The sequence below is a fragment of the Halictus rubicundus genome, chromosome 15 (assembly GCF_050948215.1).
Source record: "Halictus rubicundus isolate RS-2024b chromosome 15, iyHalRubi1_principal, whole genome shotgun sequence".
Taxonomy (NCBI): domain Eukaryota; kingdom Metazoa; phylum Arthropoda; class Insecta; order Hymenoptera; family Halictidae; genus Halictus; species Halictus rubicundus.
Window position 1 is genome coordinate 8,819,429 of NC_135163.1, and position 25,941 is coordinate 8,845,369.

General features: G+C 45.3%; 1 protein-coding gene across 1 annotated transcript; it reads right to left on the bottom strand.

Moving 5' to 3' along the window:
* Positions 1-13,626: 13,626 nt before the first annotated feature.
* LOC143361412 (uncharacterized) lies at positions 13,627-25,384 on the bottom strand. The gene is made up of 4 exons (XM_076800780.1): positions 25,231-25,384; positions 22,604-22,987; positions 14,234-14,467; positions 13,627-14,095 (listed from the first exon to the last, which is right to left on the bottom strand). The coding sequence occupies exons 1-4, from the start codon at positions 25,382-25,384 to the stop codon at positions 13,728-13,730; spliced, it is 1,140 nt and encodes a 379-aa protein (XP_076656895.1). The 3' UTR covers positions 13,627-13,727.
* Positions 25,385-25,941: the final 557 nt, after the last annotated feature.

A 25,941-nucleotide genomic window follows, 5' to 3' on the forward strand; every position in this document is an offset into this window, starting at 1 on the left:
GCCTGCGCCATTTTTGTGATATTACTATTTTTTATAATTACTTAAGGGCTTGGATGAAAATAGAAAATCGAGCCACGTGGAATCCTCGCGAGCCCGTCCGCCCGGAAATTCAGGTTCGACAGAGCAATATATACTCTCGCGTTTACTTTTCTTGCACCGATTTCTATTCTTCTTTCGTGCTTTCCTCTTACTTCTTTTTTTTTTTTACGAAAACTTTCACGCGTGTAAATAATTAAAATCATATTCCCACTTTGTCGCAGAATTGACTAGTGTTTAAAGGCATTCGATTTGTACGCGGTGCGCGCTGATCGCCTCGAAATCAATGAAAACTGCGAATGTAGTTTTTTGGAAAATTGCTGTCGGAAATTTCGCGACGCCTGTTTTCTGAAACGATTTTTTCCAACAACGAACGCCTCGAAACTGTTCGATCGTTTGTCTGTTCACGAACCGGGAATAATACAAAATCGCGTTTGATGATTTTCATTGATTTCGGTGCTATTTGCGCGCGCTCTTTTTTTAAATAGTTCCTAAGAATGTTTTTCGACGGTTCATAGACTTTCCGGTTCTCGCGTTGAATTTCATACGACCATGATCGCGCATCGACGAACGCCTTACTTACGCGTTACCCCTCTTATCATTGTAAATATAATTTCCGATTGAACGTCGTAGATAAGACAAAATGGCACTTTGCATGCTGGCACACGTATAGGACAACGCCAGCGTGCTGATTACAAAAGATTGTGGCAGGGACCTGTCGGGATTTCACGTGGCTCGCGAATTATTTATTATGCTCGGAGCTCTCAGTCAAGATAAGAATGAAAAAGTAAATTTATAAATGAAAACGTAAACGTAAAGAATCATCTATTTATACAATATATAATATTATATTAAAATATTATATAACGACGGTGAAACGAAGTTGATTGATATTTGACAAATTTCCAAGTTTTTTCTATTGAGAGAGAGAGAGAGAGTGTGTGTGAAAGAATGAGAGAGTATGAATGTATGTGTGCGTCCAATGTGCGAAAGGTAGTGTGCGTGCGTGGTATAATACACGGAATAATTGCAAGCAAGCAAACAAACAAAATAAACATATAGAGAAGAAAGGTATGATTAAAAAAAAAAGGGACGAAATGAAACATGTGAATTAAATGACAAACACACGAGTAAATATATTGTTGTATCTTTATTATTGTTGTTGTTGCATGAGACTAGCGTAATAGACTGAGCCATACACATGGTTAAATAATAACTATTAACATAATATTTCTTAATTAATACTACATTATTGTAATTACTATACGGTGTGTATTATATTTAATCGTAATGTTTCGTGCAGGCAGTGTTTAGGAGCGAGTTCCCGTCCTTTTTATCGAAGAGAGAGAGAGAAAATGAAAAGAGAAAAAATCCTGATTTTTTGAAAGCCAAGATAGTTTTATCAGAACATGCTTGCGCAACACTTCCACCTAGTTCAGGGCCGTATATCAAGCTCGATTGCGGATGTAGGACGATAAATGATAAGGATAAACGAACATGGACACGATGCTGCTTTTTACTAGAGAGTTTTACAATTTCTCGTCGAATTGTATTATACAGTTGTTCGTATACACAGTTGTGCGTGTGTATGTGTGAGTGTATGTATACGTAATATACATGTCCCCCCCACCCCAGATTCCAATCGAGGAGACGGCTGCTCTCGAATCTTCATAGAAGTAGGACAAAATCATTTTCGCGGCTGATTTTAACTTTTTAAAAATTAATGTCAATCTTAAAAGATACTCGATCGTGTCGTAATTTTGTCACTTCTTTTAAATCGTAGCGCTTTTGATACAGCATCCTTTTGATGTCGTACATTTCCCCGAATAGTTTGTTAACGGGAAAACGGTTCTTCTCGATTGGATCGCAGCGACGAAAAAGCATCCTCGGCATTCGCTCAAAGGATGGGAACCTCGTGGGGCTGTTCCTAGTACCTGATTATCCTATCCTTGCGGCACGAACGAAGACTCTGTCTAGGCGAAATCGGTTCGCGAATGTCTCAGATCGAAGCCAAGAAACACGAAAATCGGGGCTAGCTCTCTGTTCTCTCGCGTCTCGCAAGCGCCAGCGAATCCCTCTGTCCAGTGTCTCACACTCGGTATAGAGAAAAACGTAAAACAATGAAAAACAACACGGTGTTCTTTTTATTATCGCATACCTTGACTGCCTAGTAATTAAGGGGTTATATACACACAATTAACATTAATACAATCGATTTTGTCAACATATACAAGCGTATACAACCCCTTAAGCACGAGCGAGAACACACGCACACACATACACCTGAACTTTCGTCGCCCACGAAGCTGCACGTAAGTTTGCTTTCGCATGGTAGCAACAGGAACGAAAATGCTGTCAGGAAAGACAACTGATACTCGCGAAACCCTATCCTTTCTTTCTCGGTGCTGTCCGCGATTAAAACCACGGTATTCCCTCGTTGGGTGTCGCTCGATTCAGATTCGATGCACTTGTGAAAGAGTGCGCGGGGTCAATGTGTTTGGAGACTGTAATACGTTCGCTATCACTGGTGCAAATGTCAGCTCCTTCGACCCCTTGTTTATTAAATACGTGTGTTATTCATTTCTGTTATACATACTGAAATCAAATTCTATTTCTCTGTTATCGATGTTTAACCGCTAGTATAGTAGAATGTTCTTTTTGCTATAGGAAATTCTGAACGATACAGATCCCAGTTAGCCAGACTTTGCGATCCAATCGTACTTCGCAATAATCTCTATAATTTTGCTAATGAGTTCAGGGAAAACTTAGTCAATCGCGGAGGTCGCAAAGTAATTTGTACACCTAATAGAATTTCCCAATGAATGCTTGTTTTACTAGTTGTAATTTTACCCAATACAGCGATGATATCACTGAAAAAATTGATATCTTTGTAGTTTGTTGAGAGTCATTTCCTATCTAGGAAATCCTGAGCAACAAAGTTCTCTAATCGTTATTGCAGTTCTAAACATGTCGGCGAGATTCCTCGTTCGATTACTACACAGCCAGGGAATGCAGTGTCAGACGAAAATAAGTTATCTATTTAAAATCATTTATTTGTCACAAGCTTGATTCTGTTAAACGGTACTGAGCTCGGAGCACGTGGGCAGCACTGTTCCACACTAATCGGTAGACTGTGAATTTTTATGCATTTATATCAGTTCAATATACTCGTTCCTCTAGTTTTAACGAGATCTCTTATTAGGCGTACGAATTAATTCGTGTTCCACACAATCAAACAGTAGTAATTTGATGTTGGACCCATTCAGCGAATTGAAGATTCAGTAATTATTTATAACATGGAGCAAATACACGGGAAATGAAAGAGATCGTTTTAAACGGTAGGAAGTAATGAATAAATTGATGAAGGAAGTGTTACGAATTAATTTGTACACCTACATCTGTATAGTAGAAAGAAAGAAGTGTCGAGTTCTCGACATGTTGGCTTTCGAAAAATCGAATCTGCATAAACATACACAATCTACTGTCAAAGCCGTCGAATGACAAAATGAAACATCGTTCATCGGTTATGAAAAGCAACACTGAAGCGGTGAACGAGTATTATGAAAATCGTAACAGGATGAAGAGGAAGGAAGCAGATAAATCAGAGGACAAGGCCGCCGTTCAGTATTGTATACCATTAAGCATCCGGCAATCGTCTTATTGTGATCGCTGAATTTATCATATTTTATACTGTCGGTTGACAATTGATGATTATTATTGTTATAGTAATTGATAGTTCGAGTGCTAATTGTTTAAATTCAAATTCAAATCCAGCATCTGATCGTGGACATACTTTCCTATTGATTCCGCTATGTCTGACTGATTTTACAGTTTAAACCACGTCTATCGGTGCTCGATTTACCGCCGAGAAGTGTACCTACTTCTCGTAACTATCTTTTCAATCGACCGGTACTGTTTCGACAAATAAACCGCTGTTCAAGCATCGACGGGACTGTTGTTCATTTAAAGTCACCGCGAAAAATCCGTCGTTCCAGGTTACACGGATCGGCGGAACAGCAAACGCGAAGGCCGGATAGGGGAAGAGGATCAGGATCACATCGATGGAACACGAGAAAAATAAATTAAGCGACGATAAAGCTGATCGACGAGCTCTCTCGTCGCAGGACACGCGTATCGTCGTCGCCGTTGACGGTGTCCCATTTCTATAGTTGGTTGCCTCCTCCTCCCCCCATAAACGTTTCGCGTAGTATCGCATAAAAGCACCGATAAAACGGTTTCCCACGTCCGATCGGTCTAACGGGGCCCGGAGCTTAAGTGATTGCTTCTCTTCATTAGAGGCCGGGCTCGTTCCGTTCGAACTGATCCTCTTTTCCAGGGGCGAAACTTGAGGGACAGGTGCGGTAATGGCCCGTATCCAAGGCGAGCTGCCGTGTTCCCGGCTCCTCGAAGGGGCTAAGGAGAGCCAGTTGCAGTCGATTTAACCCCTGCCCCCAGCTTCCCACCACCCTCGAGACTATTACGCGAATTGATTCGGCATCGGATCTGCCCCGGGGGCGGAAACACCGTTTAGCTCCTCGTTTCTTCCACTCTGAACTGCCTCTATCCCGCTCGCTGGGATGCTGCTTGCCTGATATCCTGATATCGAGGCTCGTTCGCTGATCGTTTAGGCGATCCGAGAGACAATTTTCCAACTTCCAAAACATCACCCCCATTGACATAGGAAAAGAAATTCGCTGGTTATACACCACCGTCAATATTCTGCAGATTGATGAACCCTAAAAATCAGAAGAAATATTTTTTCACTGAACCCATCCCATTCCAAGACAACAGCCGCAGACTCAAGGCCTCAGAAAAGCATCCGTGCGAAACGGAAACAATATAGAAGGCAGTGTTTAAGCCGTAGGACATTCAGCACCTTCTATCCCTCGCAGCAGCCATAAACACGCTTGAAGGGGCCGCTACATAGATAGAACGGTCAGCCAAGGAGCAAGAAATCAATCGTCCATAGCCGAGCGCGGAAGAGAGTGAGCGGAAGGGATGTTAGAGGACTGGAAAATAATTCACGCGGGAACGTCGCTATCCGAATACGGCACTGACTGTCGGACCAAGGGGCTGGTTGGTTGCCTCTGCTGCACCCGCCACCCCCCGCCCCTTAATCTAATCCAAGGATAATCTAAAATTCATGACACACATAACTGCCAGGCGATGATATATCTGGCGGGGGTGTGGAGGCACCGTCTTTCCGCTCGCATCCCCTCGGTCCATTCCGGCATCCACCCTCTGACACCCCTTCGCGTATCTATTGCACGGTCTACTGGCGAGTTTCTCGCAATCACTGGTATTATTATTTAATGTATCACGGGTCGGGTACCGGCTCGCCTTCCGGTAAATCGCAATATCGCCCGGCCTCGCCTCCGTATCTATCTCTCGCGCCGTGCCGTTTCAGAACCATAACATTTTTCCCGCCGATTCTATTCGACTGCAAACTGATAGCTTAAACTTCAAACTTGCGACTTCAAACTTGCCGTAGATGGTTTCCTTTGGGGCTCTATCGAGCGGGGTGTGAACAAAAGTCAATTTTGATTTGAGATTTTCTCAGAATTCGACAATATTATCAGTAAAACGTCACTTGTAACTTCCAATGTGTCATCCCGCGCGATACTCGTCAGCGCGACTCGTGAGTCAACTCGCTAGCTCAATCGCAATTAGCGGTAGAGGAGAAAGCGTTTAGCAGTGTATAAAAAAGCAGCGCAAGTCAACGACGTGATTAGAAGTAACGCAGCCAGTCCGACTCGATCATCACTGAGAGACGATCGAGACGACATCTGCAGCGGCGTGAGGTCAACTTAAGGTAGACACGTTATTCAGCTCGCAATTATTGTTAACTCCTCATATCCTTCGACATCCGATAAAATGGCAAACGTTGACAACGAAGACAGATATAACAAGCACGTCTATGACATCACTAAAGAAGATTATAAATCAGACATGAAGAGCCTCGACGAATGTCTTAAAAACGGGCTAAAAACCGATATAGACAAGCTCGTGCGACGATTGGACCAACAGCACAAAGTGTTGAAGGAGTTGTACCTTAAATGTAAACTGGACGAAGAGTCCGAAACCGAGCACAACAAAATTCTTTTGAAATACCCCGAACTAATCGCCAGAGCGAGAATGGCAAAGGAAGGTTTGGGGGAAAGCCTCCAAAACGAGGAAGGTTCCGCAGAACCTACAGATAGTATAGACGCGAACGAGATTATCCCGACAGAGGTGTGCATGGTCCAGATGTTCGAAGAGGGCTCCATAACGGAAGCTGCCCCCAGAATGGAAGCTACCCCCAGAAATGAAGCTACCCCCAGAATGGAAGCTACCCCCAGAATGGAAGCTACCCCCAGAATGAAAGCTATCGCCAGAATGGTAAAAGACATACCTTCATTCGACGGTCGCCAGAAAGATTGGTTGAAGTTCAAGGAGGGGTTCCAAAGAATAATTGCCGTGAGAACTGATCTTAGCGAGAGTGAAAAGTTAAAGATACTTCGATCAAAAGTAACCGGAAAAGTGAAATTTGTGATTAAGTTATACAATAATTTTATGGATGCATGGAATAACCTGAATGACGCGTACGATAACACCCGCAACTTCATAATTAATCAGGTTTCGAAATTACTTGATAGGACCGTTATGTTGAAACATACGAAGGAATCGATTGCAAATTTGATAAAGCACATGAACCTGTACCAGAAGTGGGTGCAGGCCGTCGCACAGACGGACAAGGATGTCGTGAAGTATTGTCTGTCTAGCTTGGCGATCGGCAGCATGGATACAAGCCTACGCGAAAATTACTTCGAAACTCTACCAGACAGGCGGATGCCCGACATCGAGAATATTCTTGTTTATCTCCAAAACGTACTGCTATCAACATACGAAGAGGAATCCCCACCCAAAAACAGCGAAACGCCAGGAACCTCGAGATCGTCGTCACCGGTGAGGAAACGTCGAGCCACGGACTACGTGACCTGCCCGGAGTTCACGTTATTCAATGAACGCACTACACGTCAGAATTGTTAGAAGACAACATTGAAAGGTTAGAGCGTTTGAGTTAAATTAATAAATTTTGATCACGAACAACTATTCATTGTGACCGACTAAAATTATTTTCACCACCAGGACAAAGACAACATCCACCACCTCAACGTACACCATGAATGGTCTAAGAGGTCCCAGAAAATCAAGGAAGGGTCCAACAAGTGCATTCAGGACTTGACGGGACAAACAAGCGGAATGTCAAACAACCTCGTTGTTTATGTATCATTAATTACCTGAACTTAGAACATTCGAAGCGTTGAACGGGATTACGTTTGGCAAACAGCCTAGTGAAATTTAACGTTAACCATTCGATTTCCGGCGAAAGTCGGCAACCGGCACGGCACGGGCACGGGCACGGTTCTGTTAGGACGATGACGAGCGCCGGCGATAATTGTTTTGCCATCTTTATTCGCGTCGTCGAAAATGGAGTCGCGTGATCGAGTTAATCGACGGTGTAATTTGAATAATTTATTCGAGCCGACAAACCGAATTGTTGCTCATTACGCGTTCATGGGCTGCTCGGTTAACCGATTGATTATCCTGTCCAGCGTGCGTCGATATCCGGGCAAATAGTCGATTTAACCGTGGGACGGTAGCTGGCTCTCTCGTAGTCGCTCGTTTCGCCCACACTCGCGTCCTGGTAATTATTTCCAGTGTCGACGGCGCTCGAAATCGAGGCACAGCAACACGCCGACGTCACTGCGATATCGAATCACGAATTATTGGTCTGACGATTAATTTGCCTCGTTAATTCATTAACTACCGCGGACTCCGCCGTCGACTCGAAAAATTTGCTTTAAAGCGGAACTGTTTTACACCTCGCTGCGCCACGTTTTTATCCGCGCGAATCTTCACGCGCCCACCATGGAACACCAAAAAGCAGTAAAAAAAGTCCGAAATTCTAAAGAAAAAAATCCGAGACCAATATTAATCCAACCAATATTAAAGGATAGTTATTAGACGCGATCGTCTTACGGCAATCGAATTAGCGCGTTATTAGATCGGGCAGGACGTCAACGATGACTTCGGGGCAACGATGTCCCGTTACATAAATCGTGATCAGCCATAAGGGTCCCGCAAAACCACCGCCGATCCATTCTCATTCCCGGCGTGATTATTCTACGCTCTCGACTCGCGTCGACTTTTCGCCCGCGGGGCAGATAATTGATGATGCTCGCTGGTTTTCGCCGGGACATTATATCGCAGTTACGATTCGACCAGACCGAGCGGAGCTGCGTTTTCATCTTCGCGGACCGTGGTTACATTGTTTTGCGCGTGAAATCGACTGCGAGAGACCCTCCGATGCGCTCGGCTGCGATTGTAAATCATGATCAAATTCTCAGCGATAGCTGCAACCAAACACTCACAGCTTGCACCGTGCCGGCAAACAGTTCTCCGCGTTTTCGTTAATTTGATGTTTCTCTACTACATTCTGTTCGATTTTTATCGCAATAAATGGAACATTTTCCGCATCAACCGCAAGAAACGGGAACCAAACAGAAATCTCTTTTCGCCTTGAACCGCTCGCACTGCCGCTTGTTCCTGTGGTTACAGTGATTAGAAAATCCTCGTCGTTCAGGATTTCATAGAAAAAAGAATGAAAGTTTATTTGTTCGTGCGAAATTGTGTGTTAACGCGTTGAATATACGCGACGTCTCAACCGCAAGAGCTTGTAAATTATGACAACTGTATCGAATTACGTGGATAGTTCGAACGTACGTATTGCTCGAAGCGGCAACGAAGATTTATTCGACGAAGAACAAAAAGAAAAATAACGTAAAACCTTTTACACTGGCCCCAAGATTGATTACTCAATTCGTCGAGGAGCAAACGAAGTACTTTAAGCTCGGCTCTATTGATTATCCCGTGTAATCTACCGATTTAATCGAATTATGCTGCAACAGAGTTGTAAAGCATGGAACCGGTTTTAATTTGTGCCACGTAGTTAGAGGGCTGCGCAGTATTTTTCATTAGGAGCTCTGGCGCACCGTAAATTATTCCTGCGTCTGCTATGTTCATTCTTGATTCCCAATATCCTGCGAACTTCAAGGACAATTATCTTAGAGAGCGAGCGCGCACGCGAGGTACTTGTGAATTTTCGAAAATCCTTGGACGACCGTTGGGGAACCTTTGTTCCTCGCGGGAGCGAGATGCGGGGTGTGTTTCCTCGTTCGCGGGGGAGGATTCTCTATCGCACCCTTAGCGGCAGACAAACGACGGCCAATTTACGAGCCGGCGGGAAAGAGAAACTTCTTTAAACTCGGATTAAAATAAGCGACTGCTCGGCTGCCTTTTCTCCTTTTCCGCTCGTCCCGCACCCTTGGAACTCATTCCGGGATACGAGGCGGGGATTTATTTTATTCGCGGGGGTGGAAAAGATTCCGGGGGTGGCTGCTCGTCTACGATGCCCCCGCGGGAATCCCCGCTAGGTGACAATTCGCCGGGGACGGTTAAATTGATTACCGCGATGGGGCGCGGGGGTTAAATCGATCCTTTAAGCTCGTCGATTAGGATGATCCACCTGTGAGAGCTACGCCTATGGATCTCTAGCTCGGCGCCATTTGTTTCGGCTGTTCTCAGGGGCTTTCTAAGCGACTCTGTCGTCTGGAACTCATGTTCATTGTGTTTGTTGCATTTGATTGCCCTGTTTTGTTTTTAATAGTTTCATAGAGTTGATGAAAATTCTGAAAAGAAGCTATTGTAGGTTGTTATAAAAATGATTAGGGTAAATTTCAAACGGTAGAAAGATTGAAAGAATTGGAGGGTACCATGTAAAATTTTCAATCGTTTAAAATTGTCGAATTGACGAAGACAATTTTTATTTTGCATCGAGATCCGCAGTCTGGTTTTTATATTAGCTGAATTCGAAAGTAATGTCGCCTTTTATATTTTATATAATGATCAAATTTATTGGCGTTTAGTGTGCTTATTGTGAAGTTAATCTGTCGTACATTTCGTACACAATAGACATTTTTATGAGTATCGAGAAACGACATTGTTTATGGATGGTGGGACAGTATACGACGACCTAAGGGACGCGCGGTAATGTCAACGATATCCCGACTTTCACTTTCCGCAGAAAAAATCGAAACATGTGATTGCCATAAATTCGAGTCCTCCAGCGGTCCCTCTCGTGCCCTTTTTTCTGACCGTTGTTTTTGTAAACGTGTGTCGCATTTTCGACACGCGTAACGCCCCTCTTAAACTTTTCAAAAAAATCTTGCGTAAAGTCAGTGTTGTTCTAACCGCGGTAGAGAGAACATCTCTAAAGTATTGTCAATTCGAAGCTCGCGGTTCCAAATGTGTGTGTGTGTGTGTGTGTGCGTTTTAATAATTATATTTAATCACTAGACTGCGGATTATTATATAAAATAAAAGTTGGCTGCTGCAACGGACAGGAGGCAAACAGATATTGGACTCTCGCTTTAATCATTTTAACAAGTTACAAATAACAAGTTGGTCCTCGACAAATCCGAGACGGACATGTTTGCAAAGGAAAATGTCGCTTCGAATGACGTCAGGAATCACCCATCACGGCGAGTACAGTGAAAGAGTCTCTTTTAGGATTTTTTAATGATTTCATGTTCAGGTGTTCTGCAATGTTTGAATGGTTCGGTAATTTAGGGGTGGTTTTGTCGTGAACGTAGTTCTGTCGCGATAGAGTCGTTTCCTCCGAGGATATTTGCGTCCAGCCTCCACTCTATCGGTCCCCGTGTCCTCCTTCTTCACTTTTTAATCTCTCAAATGAAGTTTAACGATCGAGTAAACCTGCCATTTAGGTGTGCGCGCGCTGGAACGCGGATAGGACAATAACGACACCCTCGGGACCGTCTAGAATGAGCTCGCGATAATACAATTAAACGGCGACGCGTTTCGAAGTGATTTCGCCGCGGCGATTTACCAGTTCCGTGACTCCGTGTGTATTTTCTCGAAACGCTCCCTAATTATCCGGACAGTGAACAATTTCCGACAGCTTCGAATCAAAAGTTTTTCCGAAGAAACTTTCGCGGTCAACCAAAATCAATTGTTAAGCGTTCTCTGCACTTCACTCGGTGAAAACACGGGAACGGATTTCGGGATCAACCTCGAAGAGGCCCAAGCAAAATCATCAGGATAAGTCCAGGTGACTGGGAGCAGGACCAGAGGTCGACCACGGTCACGGGAGAGAAGCCAGAGGAGAAGGTTGTGGAATCGGTTTGAAGGCAAGAAGAAAAACCAGCACGCGAAAGGGCTCGCTGCGATGACCCCTCTATCCCGTTGCAAACGAAACGCGAAACGAAAAAGTAACGGCGCCCGGGGGACGAGCGGGGTAACGCGATTAGGTGTGGCGCAGCACCGGTGGAACGATTCGGTCGGCTTGATTTATCCGCGCACCGACGCGTTATTGCATTAGCGCCCCGACGCCGACGACGACGCCGCTGGCCACCGTCCCGGGGGCTCTTCGGCGTCGGGATCGCCAGAAACACCGAAGAACTCCTACGGCCTGGTCTGTCCACCCACCCCGTGAATCATCTCCAAGAATTATGTCTTGGATGGTGTTGCCAGCACAAGCGATTTGTCCTGACTCGCGACCATTCCTTGGAGCAAAGCAACCGAAAGATCCGCGATTTAGGGCTGTTGCTCGACTATTGTTCAACCCCCGTCAATCAGTGGCAGTATTGTCGAGTGATCGATAATTTTGGGATTCGATGCGTTTCAATTTCGATGTTCCTAAGATTTTCGATGTGCTGGCTGTTTCTCAGTTTAGGGGATGATTATTCGTCTAACTATGAAATAATTCTTAAGGGTTGATCTGGTACACTCTAGATTGGAATTTTGACGATATTGCAAGGATAGAGATAGCCGTAAAAAGATTGCGTCCTTAGGGTAAAGTCTACGGTGGGAAAAATTTGCAATTTATGTGAAAACAACTGGAAAGGTCGTGGTCTCCGAATTTTTGATTCTCGAGTTTCACTTCGGCTTTAGGGTGGTCGACAATAAGTAGCCCACGACGTTTGAAGGTTCAAGTTTATATATTTTAAAGTTAGTAGTATACAGAATGACAATCTTGCGTCCGAGAACAGGCCAGAGTGTTCGTTCCCGAATCTCGAATAATCTTCCTCGAAGTATGAGAACAATTAGCAACTACTAAAAACAAGATGATCACCACCTAGATACAGTCACTTTTAACAGCAAAGTAATCGCGTTTCGAGAACGAACAGCCGTTCCGTCGGAAGGAACGAGTATCACGGGAAATTTCGTAATTTTTTCAAGCCCAACTACTACTGACCCTCGACTATTTATAATATATATTTATAGATTTATAATATATATATCATATATAATACACACGTCTGCGAGAAAAATTGTTCACTTTATACACATCGAGTCTCCGGTTTGTACTTCACGGACTTCCGAGAGTCCGTACACGTTTTGACGAGGCCATTTCGCTGGCGAGTGACTTTACAAGATGGCGTCCGAGTTTCCATGACTCGGAACGCTCGACGACAGGTTAAGCCGAAAACGGTGTTTCACTCGAACGAATCGTTAGGTACATCGATAGTCCACCATCTTTACTACGTTTCTCGGTAAAGCAAAACTATAGTACTTTCGTAACATTTGCCATTGATCCCTAACACCCACTGCTATACGCCTCGAATATCTTCGTGATATTCCACGGTATAATCGTAGTAAATCTGTTGGAAAAATTATGGTAGACTACTTGCAAATATACCCAATTTGTCGACGCTACGGTGGTGAGTTCACAGTGTTCCAGTCACTTAATTTCCCTCTTTGTTATACATTATTTTCTCGTCAAGGAAAACGTCTATAGAAATTCCGAGAATTCGTACAACGATCGAGACTGTTCAATTCATCAATAGACTGCGAACCTTGTTCTCGATTCTAGATCATTTTCGAAAGCAGTTGGGACAGGAATCCAACAGAAATTCAACCCTTTTGTTATTAATTTTAACAAGTTCAAGAGAACTTAACAGCATTCTTATCAAAATATCCTACTCGCAAATCACAACAGAATTATAAACACTCAGTCAGTCACTCGGCCAGTAGTCGGTACAGTCGGTCAGTCAGACAGTCACTTAGTCAGTCCAGTCAGTCAGTTAGTCACTCAGTCAGTAACCCAGTCAGTGACTCAGTCAGTCAGTGAGTCAGTCAGTCAGTTAGTCAGTCAGTCACTCAGTCAGTGAGTCAGTCAGTCAGTGAGTCAGTCAGTCAGTGAGTCAGTCAGTGAGTCAGTCAGTCACAGTCAGTCACAGTCAGTTAGTCACTCAGTTAGTCACTCAGTTAGTCACTCAGTTAGTCACTCAGTTAGTCACTCAGTTAGTCACTCAGTCAGTCACTCAGTCAGTCACTCAGTCAGTCAGTTAGTCAGTCAGTTAATCAGTCCAGTCAGGCCAGTCAGTCCGTTCAGTCAGTAAGTCAGTCGGTCCAGTGAGTCAGTCAGCGACTAAAAAACTGTCCGGCAACTATTCCCGAGCTGATATCACCGAAGCATGAACGACATCATCGAAAAGAACTCTCTCCCATGTGAAAGGGTTGAAGAAAGAAAGAAAAGGCACCGTACTCACCACCGCGCAACAACCCTAATCGCGGCCCGAGCGTCCAGAGGCCCTAAATTCTCACCCCCAGGTCGTCAAGGTCGAGTTTTACGCGGGCCTGTCCAGGCCCAGCGCTTCCTGGTGTCGTCTAGCCTTCAGTCTGAGGTCGGCGATGCTGCTGTTCTTGGACCTGGCCGCGGCAGCGGCTAGTGACGCTGCCAGGCTTAGGGGATGTGGATGAGGGTGTCCCGAAGTCGGTGGAGGTGGTGGCGGCGGTGGCAAACAAAACAGTCCACCGGATGCCGCGTAGTGCAACACCGCTGGATCGAACGCTGAACCAGCCGCGGCCGTTACGTTTCCACCTGCACCTTGCATCGGAGGGTGCAACCTGAGGGCTGGAAGGTAGGGTGCCACTCGGCAGGGTTCTAGGCTGGTTGGGGGGCTGCGTGGTGCCAGCACCATTCCACCTGCTACCCCTGTAACTTTGGAAAAAGTTCTCGTTTCGCAAGCGAATCTAGCAGAGGTCTTAGCAATCAGGATGCAGCTGACGAGGATGAACGTTTCAGGTGAACAACCATTTTCTGTCAACAGTTAATTATATTCTGTCAACCAACCTTTGTGCAATTGACTTTCGTGCTTGCGACACTTAGCCCGTCGGTTCTGGAACCAAACTTGAACCCTCGCCTCGCTCAATCCTAATCTCTGGCTGAGCTCCTCTCGCATGAACGCGTCGGGATAGTGTGTCTCGTCGAACAGCCTCTCCAACTCCGCCAGCTGTTCCAGGGTGAAATTCGTCCTTGATCTTCGTTGCTTGCCGTTTCCGTTTCCGTTGTTGCGGCAGTTCGAACCTGGGAAATTCAATCGTTCAATCATCCGCAACAATTTGTTCAATAAAATAGGCTTTCGACACCTAAAGGAAACTGATTCGATAAAACTATTATCGATTCTCGCTCAAATTTATAAGTTCAATCGTCTTTCTAACGAGGGGTTGCTTTTACTCAAAATGGTTCAGCAAAGTGTATGACCGTTCCCTCAGCAATACTATCGGGAAGTAGGTCAATCTGCGATCCTCATTGAGACGCGTACTGATTTTCCCGATGACTCGGAGCCATCGCGTCGATTAATTTCCACGGGGAGCACGCGAATTAATCTTTCCGATTCGTTCACAGCTCATTTCGTCCGGTCCGGCCGACATCAGCATAAATTCCGCTGCTTTACGAGAATCTTATTCAAATTATACGCCGGGGCGAACTCTCAATTAGCTGGCATTACAGACACGTCGCCGCCGAATCGCGGTTCTTCGTGGTTTCTTGGCGGGCGTCGGGAAAAGTCGTTTAAAACTTGCTTCTCGAGCAACGTTGCTATAAAGTCGGACACTTCGGATGCAATCACCACCCTCTTCGAGCAGTTTCACCGAAAAAAGTGAAAACTGTTCTGGGAAGAATAGTAATCACCGACTAAAAATCATAGAAATTTATCTCTCTCGTACCGTATAAAAATTTACTTGCAAAAAACAAGTGGGAGGTTTCCGGAGCCGGTCATAAAAATACTAAAAACACTCTCTCGTCTGAAATGTCAAACAAACCGATTGTCACCTAGGTTCCTAAGATTGCACACTCATTGTCAGACTTGTTCAATTTTTCCAGTATCAATGTCTGCGATAAAATTCCGTGAAAAGAAAGAAATGTTTTCTCGTCGCGTCGAAACGCGAGGCAAACTTGAAGGAAGAACCAATTAAACGAGGATCACCGTCGCTCTGTCCACTCGTTAATTGCTCGCCGGTCGAGATTCCTCGAGGATCGACCTTAAAAAACAGCTGAAGAGACGCGCCGCCCCCGGCGGAAACGAGCCGCAGGCATCCGGTTAAGGAGGCGCTCGGATAATTAACGGGTATACGATTTAATTAATGGCTGCTTAATGCAAAGTAACTACCGTACAACTCTCGGAGGTGTTGCCGGGGTGCGTGGGTGGGGCACGGAGAGGGGCGCGGAGGGTGGATTAAGCGTCTCGCGTAAGAGCCCTTGACGAAGGGGATGTGATTTATATAATTTAGCAAAGTGGTGAGCTACGCAGTCTTATACGGGGTCGTTAGTTACCCCCCTGCCACTCTTTCCCGCGTCTTGTCCTTTCCTGGTTTCTCGTCCAACCCCCATCCCCCTCGTCTTGATCAGCGACGACGGCTTTCTGCATCTGTTCGTCCCAACCCCCATGGAAATAGCCCCCTTTGGAAATCGAAGGCTCGTGGATGATTATCTCGCGTTTGGATAACCGTTTCAACCCCTTGTAATAGTAGCACTTGCGGCGGAAACTCTCAATTGGATGATTGTGAATTTTGTCGAACTTCTAATTGCGCGATTTGCTGTTCAATCTTGATCTCAAGGTCGTGTATTTTGGATTTTCTAAAGTGACGCTAGGGGCTAATTTTACAAATACATATTTTGTAGTATGGAATGAATGCATTAATCGCACCCCGTATTTTATGAAGAATGGCACAGAAATTTAAGGGTTGCTCTGTCAAAAAATGTGTCTCTTGTCCCTTCTGTGGTCTGTAAAGTAAAATCCACGGAATTAGGGGTTGCTCTAACAGGAAATGTTTAGTTAACATTAACTGCACCCCCTTTTGTATTTTATAAAGTAACATAGAAGGGATCGAGGGGTTGCTTTGACGGAAAATGTTAGTTGACTGATCTCCCCCGACCTCACCAGTCCGTAGAAGAGCCAACAGCCATAATCATGTACTTTTTCATTGGCAGAAACTCAAGAATTAGGGGTTGAAACTATATTGTTCCGAAAATTGGCACCATATAAGTTACTTCGAAAACTATTACAGATAAAAATACATAGCAGGAGATGACATTCCAGAAAATTGAAAATGTTAAAGGTAAAGAAGAGAACTACCCTTATCTCCAATTTACCTTTCCATTGATAATAACAAATAGACTGCTGTAGATCACTCTGCACAAGTTCACAGATTATTTTCAACAGAACCGCGTTCCGGAACCAGAGTTTTAATCTGGCTTCGCAATTAATTCGCGGAAGAAGAGAAGTTATTAACGGAGGTTTAATGTGTCGACCATCCCTTCGACCTTTTCCCCTTTTTTCACCCACCTGGCGCGGAAGGGAAACAGGAGATCGCGAGGTAAATTACAAATCGGTGTAAACCGGATAGGAGAAAGAGAAAAGCGCGCGGCCCGAAAGAGGACAATCGGTTGGAATCATGTAGCCGGTAAAAAAGCGGGACGGTCCCGATTAAAACGAGGAGAAATTACAAGGACAGCGAGAGACCGGGTGCGGCGCTGCTCCCGATGACGACGCAGTATCGCGCTTTAATCAATTAGCGCATACCTACGTAATCAAATCCGAGCACTGGCAGAGCGAAGCCCGCATCCATATGTACAGCGGTTTAAAACCCCTCCTAGCAAAATAACTCGCGCGGTTTTCAGACCCATTCTCGTCCCAGTCATCCGCCCCTCTATCATCAAACTTCGACCCACCCCCTTTCACCCCCGTCTCTCCGTCTCAATTCCCCTTTTCGCTCTTTCTCTCTCCCTCTCCTTTCTGCGCTTTGTCGTTGAGCAAGTCGACGGTTGCGACATTCTACATTAAATTTATAACGAGAATCTCCAAATTTTTAGCCACTCTTGTCGTGATATGTACCCGGAGAAATAGTTTTGTTGAACAATTCCCCATGGAATCGTAAATTAAAAATATTAGAGAACCCACCATTTTCGCTGGTCCCGTAAACCCATTGTCAAATGACGATCGAACGTGTGAACGTCAAAATTACGTATTGAGCTGAGCACTCGTTTAACCCTTGGCACTCGAGTGGTGACTCTGAAGCACCACTAGAAATTGTTGTGGCATTATTTCAAAGAAATTACAAACAATATTACAAAATATTTGTTCCATTACAAAATTTGTATTTAAATATTATATGTGGCAATCGGATCAGTTTCGAAAATAGCGCCGAGTGCAAAGGGTTAATTTGCTATTTTTGTCTAAAAAATATGCTCAAAATTGGCTAAGTCGTCTGCCGGCCTCTGAATTCGAGATTTCGCAGTTGTTGTGTTCAGCTCGCAATCGGCTCGCTAACTTATTCATGAGGTCGACGCGACTGCGTGCCATATGCAGTTACGGTATACGCGACAAACCGGCGAAGGGGGTTAAACGGGGTCGCCGCTTTTATACGCCTAATGGCCGCGACACACACATGTACGAACGGTGCTTCGCTGGGGGATGAAAATACGGGGACCAGCGACGATCAAGCCACGAGGACGGAGCCGAAGGGGTGGTTTGACTGGATCAGGCCAAGAGGGCAGCGCTCTTGGTAATCGAATTAGCGGCCCCTCGTGTCCGAGTGTGATTGCTTCGGCTGCTCCAGTAGGGTTCTACAACGGCACCTTCTCGTTTGATACTCTACCGGCTCTCTTCAGGCTTGGAAACGCGAAACGAACTACCCGGCGATCAGTTCGCACCTCACGAATCCTCCGGCGTTCACCTTTGCGAGGATACTCCCACTCAGCGTGGCTCCAGACCCTTCGAACTGTGCTCCTAATGTACGCTAGCATGCTTCTCCATTCTTTGCTTTGCATATTTTGCACTCGGAGCTTAGTTAACTAAACAATCAAACGGTTCTTCCGACCTAGAGTATTTCCGACAGTGAGCGACCCTAAATGCCAATGTGGCTGCGAAAGGGCGTCGACCATGTATTATGGCAATTGTGGCTTGTAGTTTTATGCAAATATGCAATTATGCAAAATATTAGGTCGTCCCAAAAGTTCGTGCCGTTTACTCTTGTATCATTTGAATTGTAAAAATAAAATATGTAATCACCCTTTCATTCCACAACCTCTTCCGACCTTTTTGGCAAAGACATCGTACCGTTACTATAACATTTCTGCGGTTTTTCATTAAAATACTTTTCAATGGTGAATAATATTAGCATATCCACGGCAGGAACTTATGGGACGACCTAACGATTTCATTACGTAGTAGACAGTAAAAATATTATAGAGAATTCAGCCGTACTGTTGAATTATTTTCAACTCGTTGAAATCATTAATAAATGCCTCTGTTGCTCCCGTATCTTGCAACTGATGACAATTTTTATCTCGCATATCCCCAGTCTATTAATCAGGAGTATATAAAAATTCGTAAATCTTGAACGAGCACAATTTTACGAAATTGTTGACTCGCGTGGTTCTCACACCAAGGTCTCCAATGGCAAGATGGAAGTACAAACGAACGGAGTTAACTATAATATAAAAGCACGTTTGTCGAATAGTGCGAGAGGAACGGAGAAAGACCGGTTCTCGGTGCGATATTTTCCCGGGTTTCGCGGGAAAGAACAATGGCCGAGGCAGCGGCAACAAATATCCTGGAAAGAAAGGGCCGCGAGGTTCGCACTAGATCACCGCGAGAGTTCCACGAGCCACTTTGCCTAACTTGGCGTCGATCTCACCCGAGTCGATCCATTTTCGCGCACGCGTCCCCTCGAGCTGACCCTTGGCCAGAGGCTCGCATGTTTACTGCTTTTAGGGCGCAACTTTTTGAGCTATAGCGATCCTACGGTGAAATTACTGCCGAATGTTTTCTGATATTTATGTTCGCTGCGGAACGTTGCTTCGCCTTTCCATGCTCTGCGCACTCGAGTCTGTTATTAACACTGGGTTGACGTGCCACTAAAAATTACTATTCTAGATTTTGTAACAATAACAGGAACTCGTCTATCGAAATTTTTAGCTTTTCATAGTGTATACCCAGAGAAATAAATTTGGTGAATAATTTCTCGTGAATCTTTACAATCTCGGTGATCGCAAATTAAAAATATTTGTCACTTTGAATTTACTGTCGAAAGAAGATCGAAACATTTTTATCAAACTCTAGTTCGTCGCATATTACACTTTTCGTTCTGTTTATTAACCCTTAGCACTCGAATGGCGACTGTAAGGCGTCACTAAAAATTGCTCCGTCATTATTCAAAATCGAAGCTATTTTAACTCGAAAACGAAACATTTCTTCCGACCTAGAATACTTCCCTTCTATGTATTCTTTTTTCGTGTTACACAGGCAAAAATGATGGAATTTACTCGTGCAATACTGAGATCTTTAGTAATTTATTAAATACGAACAAATTTAGTACTGTAAAGAATGTTTCGTTTTGGAGTTAAAATAGCTTCGAGTGCAAAGGGTTAATACGTTCTCGCATTTCTGAAAATAATTTCTTTTGCTGATGTTGCGAGACTCATCCCGCATGTCCGGTTGAGTTCAACCGGATCAATTTGGTAAAAAGGGTTCGGCCAGCGCAAAGAAAATACTCTGTGCACTTTGTTACGCTCTTTTCTCCGCCGGAAAAGAATTCAGCGAGTCTCGGCCCCGGCGCTTCTTCACTTCGCGGTTATTTATGGTTTTACTTTCGCGCGTCCGATGGCTGCCGACCGGGCAGATTGCTTTTTGATTTGCGCTTAATCGGGAAAAGTTATGGGCCCCCGAGAGATACGGTCGAAAGGGAGAGAGAAAGCGTGCGAAAGAGAGAGAGGAGAGAGAGAGAGAGAGAAGAGAAAGGGGGTGGTCGGTCTCCACAAGCACACAGCCTCCGCGTGTTAGGGGGCGTACACAACTAACGCGGCGGGCCGCATATTAAACCATAAATTCATGCGAGCTCTGGCCGCAATAGACGCCGAGTTATCGCGGCCAGGAGCGTGCGTGGCGTTACTTGAACGCGTCAGTTTTTAACGCGATTTTCATTTGCCCCCTCCCCACGCCCCAGCCTCGTTCGCTTTGAATCCAATTTCCACGGGCGTATGTAACTTCCGGGCGTCGATTGCATTTTTTATCGTGTCGCGAGACGCGAGCATTGTCCTCCTCGGATCCTTTTTCGGGGACCTGACTCGCCGATCAATAAAACTGCCAGAATCCCTCGGCTGAACAATCAAATCCGATCCTTAAAACCCCAAATTTTGTTGGACAATTCCTGATTCTTTCGATCTCGATAATCGTAAATTCGAAATATCACCAATGAGTATTAAAGGCTCCGGAAAGAGTTTTCAGATGACCAAAATATTCTTCTCCGACAAAGAAAAGAAGACGATTTAAAAAGCAAGTATTGCAGAATCGTGTTCGGCGCGCCTAATCGATTGGAGATTTAAATGAAGCCCGGTCGCGCGGGCACGTCTCGATGAGAGAGATCGATATTCAATGGGTGATTCGATTCGAGGAGGAAAATATGACGGGCAAGTGCAGGAAGGAAAGGGCAAGTGGCAGACGCTGAACAGGCCGTTATTGAAGTCGACTTGGCGTGCGGGCAAAACCGGAGGTCGGTGATCGTTAGGTTGCGAACGGTCAGCTATTTCCAATCACTTCTGAGCTTTATTGGACGACGTCCTGAATTATAAACGAAGATCGAACCCTCCGACGTTACGCGGCCGAGGCGGGGGGCGACGGTGCTCGCCCCCGGAGGTTCCTGACCTTTCTGCACACGATCCTGAAGAACCGGGAAAACGAGCGATTCCGCTCGAATCCGTTCGATTATACACTATTGTAGTCCCCTGGAGTCGTATACAGACGGCATCCATATGGATGTCCTTTTAACTTGAGACGCAACAGATGGTACCTCGGTGCTCTTCTTCAGGAAAACGATCGACGTGGATTTCCGTCGATCGCGGTCCTAGATTCTTCGAGATTCGTGCGTGAATATCATCCCCTTCGCTCATGAATTTTCAGGAGATTGCGAAGAACCGCTCTCGTCTTGTTCAAACGCGATCGAAGTCCTCTAATTTATTCTTTCGGGGTGTTTTGGTGCGAGAACAATAATTTTCGATAACGCTTACAACCTCCTTTCAACCCCCAAATTTTAATCTTATTTCTCGGGGACATTTTTCTATTCGGCAGAAAGGTTTTCTACTTCAAATTAATTTTTCACGCAATTTGAGAATAACGATAGTTTTCAAGCTACTATAGCTACCTCACTACCTCCCTTCAATTTTGAAATGGTAACTTAATTCGTGAAAAATGTTCTTGTATTTTACACAAACCCATCCTTTAAATTTGATTTATAAACATACTCCCATTCTACACAGTCTCATTCATCTAGTCTCGATTTATTTTTCATGTTGTTGAAAGGTGTCGACAGTAATTCACAAGCCCCTACAGTAACCTTTAAAATCTCCCGTTCGATCTCTAAAATACAATTTTTTAAAGAACCATCTTTTATTCTAAATAAACCTCACCTTGTTTCTTGAATTCTCTGTTGTTTGAGAATAACAATAGTACTGCAATTATTTCACCTCTTGCCACCTCAGCAATGACTTTCCAGTTTCAACCGTTGCACAAGGCACTATATTCATCCTGGAACCTTGCCGGCTCCCTTCAACCCCTAAATTTCATTTTAATTTGTAAGCACACGCTCCTATTCTACTCGAATCTCTCCACCTCGTTTTAATATATTTTCTCCGACATCAACAAGAATAATTCCAGTTAATCATTAACAATTCTTACTTTCACGTCCTGCCTTTCATCCCCTAAACTTCGACATAATGTCCAGGAACGATTCTTTTATCCAAACCGAGCTCTCTCCCTTCCCTTGGTGAATTCTTCACTTTGGTCACTTGCTGGAACCTCTATCAACCCTTAAAACCCCTTTTCATCCCCTAAATTTAATAAAACTCTGTTTCTTTTTTCTGTCATGCAGCCCTCACTTCAGACATTCAGGAAACTATTACAGAAAATTGAAAATGTTAAAGGTAGAGAAGAGAACTACCCTTATCTCCAATTTACCTTTCCATTGATAATAACAAATAGACTATAGATCTTTCCGCACAAGTTCACAGATTATTTTCAACAGAACCGCTTTTCATCCCCTAAATTTAATAAAACTCTGTTTCTAGAAGAAACACTATACTTCACTAGATACCTCATCATCCCTTACAACTTCTCTTCAACTGTCTCTCTCTATTTTGACCTGATTATGTCGTACACTCTCCTACCTTTGGCGTTCTCCTCCTGGCCCTGCATCAACGACCTGGACACCTGCGACGGCAGCTTCAGGTCCGTCGGCGTCTTCGCGTCCCCGACGGCCGGGCTCTTCAGCTCCGCGCAGTTCTCCGGGCTCGGTGTTCGATCCCTCGAAATCGGTGGTGGCGAAGGGCTGCATCCGAGCAGTTTCCTCACGGAGAGTTTCAGCTCGGGCGTTTTAAGCGGCGCAAGGTTCTCGGCGGTGCTCGAGACATCCTTGACGATCTCCTTCGTCTTCGTCGTGACCGAGAGGTCTTCCGGTTGGAGCCGAGCTTCCGGCGACGGCGGATCCTCGACGCTGCTCGCTTCGTGGCTCGACGGATCCTGAGCGGATTCGCGAGCGGACGAGCCGGCATCTGGAGAACGGATGGCTCGATCAGCTTGCGACCTCTTCGCAGACATATTCTATACTAATCTTCTTCGCAAAACTTCTCTGACGAACACGCTTTCGCGAGGAAAACCTTCTGTAAAAACCGTGAAAAATTGTCCGTCGCTGGCGAGGAACCTGAAGAGGTCGGAGCACATGTGGATGTCTTATTGCTTCGAAGTTTACGGATGAAGGTGAAGATTATGGACTAGAAAAAGACTTCCTTCTGGAAGAGGAGATTTTAGAATTATGTGAATCTGATAATGTCGCAGAGGGTTTAAAAATAGCTACCGAGAGTCTAATAAAGTCAGCGTAGGTATTGTAGGAGAACTGTTTATAGAGGAGATGCAGAAAATGGTCTGGTCGACGAATATCTGAATGTAATGCCGAGGGGGCAGATCAACAAATCTAATCAGTATTTCGAAAGCGCGGTGCGATCTTGTTTTTTGCAATGAAAAACCAGGTGCCCCATCCGCACCCGTATTACGGCCCCCTCTCGAAGATCTCGAAAGTACATTCATGAAATTCCGTTGATAAAATCTGTCTTCAAATCGTCGATTCAACGGCGAAGAGAAAACAACGCGTCCAACGTGATTCACAGACAGGACGTGCGCGTTCTCAATATTCCCGGAGCCAAACAACGGAAACCGATTCGTGCGTGATAACCGATTGATTACCAATTCACTGAACGCGAAGACGCCGACGTCGGCGAAGTCTGCTGAAACTGATTACCGACGCACATAATCGTTCCTCGTCGTGTCAGCGAGAAGTTTGCACCCGAGACAACTAATTTCACTAGTGGGAACCGCGTAAGCTAACTTTGCTCATTAATCAACTCTGAAATAACAGAAATAAAAGTTACAACCTGGAACTAAAAAGTAAAAAGAAATAAAAATTGTTCTAGCTTCGTTAATCGATCAACTCTAAAATTGTAGAAATTTCATTATTTTTCCATTCTGAACCCTTGAATGGCATACTGTGGTCTCTGAAGACCCTAAAATCATTTCTGTGCATTGACTTTTGCCACTGTTTTGCCACGATAATCCTTTAGATCGTTTGGATGACTTAATGCTTGAAGATCTGAGAAAATTTATACAGAATTTTAGGAAGGTATGATTTTCCTAGTATGATACTTCATAATAACACTGCTGCCTAAGTTTTCCTTGCAATAACACAAAGTTGATATCTGAAACTGTCACTGTTACCAATGGAAATTCGATAAACTAACGTTAGGCACATTAAAACACTTAATTGTTTAGTAGAAATTGCTACTCCCACTGATGAAAATCCTTCTAGTTAATCTCCTTGAGGTACATCATCAAGGAGATGAAAAATTACCACTCTAGGCGACGGAAACTCGCATGAACTAACACTACGGACACTAAAGCACATTCCCCTTTACATCAGGGAGGAGTTGCAACCTGAAACTGCTAGTTCCACCAAGGATATCGTTCAGGGGGACTTCAGGATCAAAGAAGAAGTACATTTGTCTTGACATTAACGAGAAATAGGAGCTCGAAATTACTGCCTTCACCAATGAAGGTCTTCACCAATGAAGGTCCTCGAGGTAACTTGAAAACCACTAAAAAGTATCCTGCTCAGCTTCAGAATGAAAATCTTCAATGCTAACTTCAGGGCCACATATTGTGCTACGCGTCAGCAAGACGCGAGACCTTAAGACTGCCACGACTGAAAATCTTTTAAGCTAACCTCACTCGTCAATTGCACACATGGATTTCCTTCATAAGAGAATGAGAGTCCTGTGAGTCAACGTCTAATACAAGCTTTTCTCCAAAGGACTCGGTCCCTCCAAGGATTCAGCTTTTCCCAAGCAAGATTCTGCTCTCTTCCTTCGTTTCTCCATACTTGCAACCGAGGGGGCACGAAACAAACTCATGGAAGCTTCTCTGCACGAACGTGGAGCATAAAATGAAGGTTGCCTGAGCCTAGAAGAACCTAAAACCAGCATTTCAAAGAGCCGGTGATCATCAACTGCAACCACCACAAGCCGAGCCAGAAATCCTCCCAGCAAACCAGCCCGGGCGACCAGCCCGTGGCGAAACCTCCTGGAGGCCGGGGTCCCGGAAGTATACCACCGAAAATTGCCGGCTGATGGTCAGGAACGACGGGACCAATCGAACAAGGTCGCACAATCACATGGTATCCACGTATCCACGTGGTCGTCGGTTTGGCGTGTCGCGTAGCTGCTATCCCATGAAGAGGGAAACGTACTGGTGGTGTCGTTCTCGGCGGGGTCCCCGAGTAGGTGCGCGACACTCAGCGTGATCCTCGCGGACGAGGGCCTGTCGGTGGTCCTGCAATGCTCGGGCCCGGTTATGCTCGCGTTGTCGAAGCTCTTGGAGACGAACTGGGCGAGCTGCTCCATCCTCGCGGAGAAGAGTCGCGCGACGACGCGGCTCGCGCGTCTCGACCTCGTCGTGTCGAGGCCGAGAGCACCGGTCTCGATGGTTTCGGGGGTGCACGTAGGCGGCTCGGGATCGCCAGCCGAGAGCCACGCGTCCCTCCAGGACGCCATTCGGTCGCCGTCCAATCGGCTCGCGGCTGGGCGGCTCCGGCCCCGCCCACCGTCTGCCCCTTTCTCACTCGCGCGGTCGCTCCCACTCGGATCTCTCGCGGTTTCCGCGGCTCTCTCACTCTCTCGCTATAGTAACCCTCCTCATACCATTGTCCGGCTCTTTCTCTCTTGCGCACACTACTTCTGGGTTCTCCCTCGGTTTTCCCGGCATGGGGTTCCGTCTCTCTCTCACTATACTAACCTCCTTCATCCCCACCATCTGCCCCTTTCTCTCTCTCTCGGTTTCCTCAACCTCTCCCCCGGATTAGGACTCTCTCTCTCTCTCACTATACCAACCCCCTGCGTCCCTCGCCGAAGGCCAACCACCCCCGAAATCGACGCTCATTAGCATTCGCGCCCGCTCCACT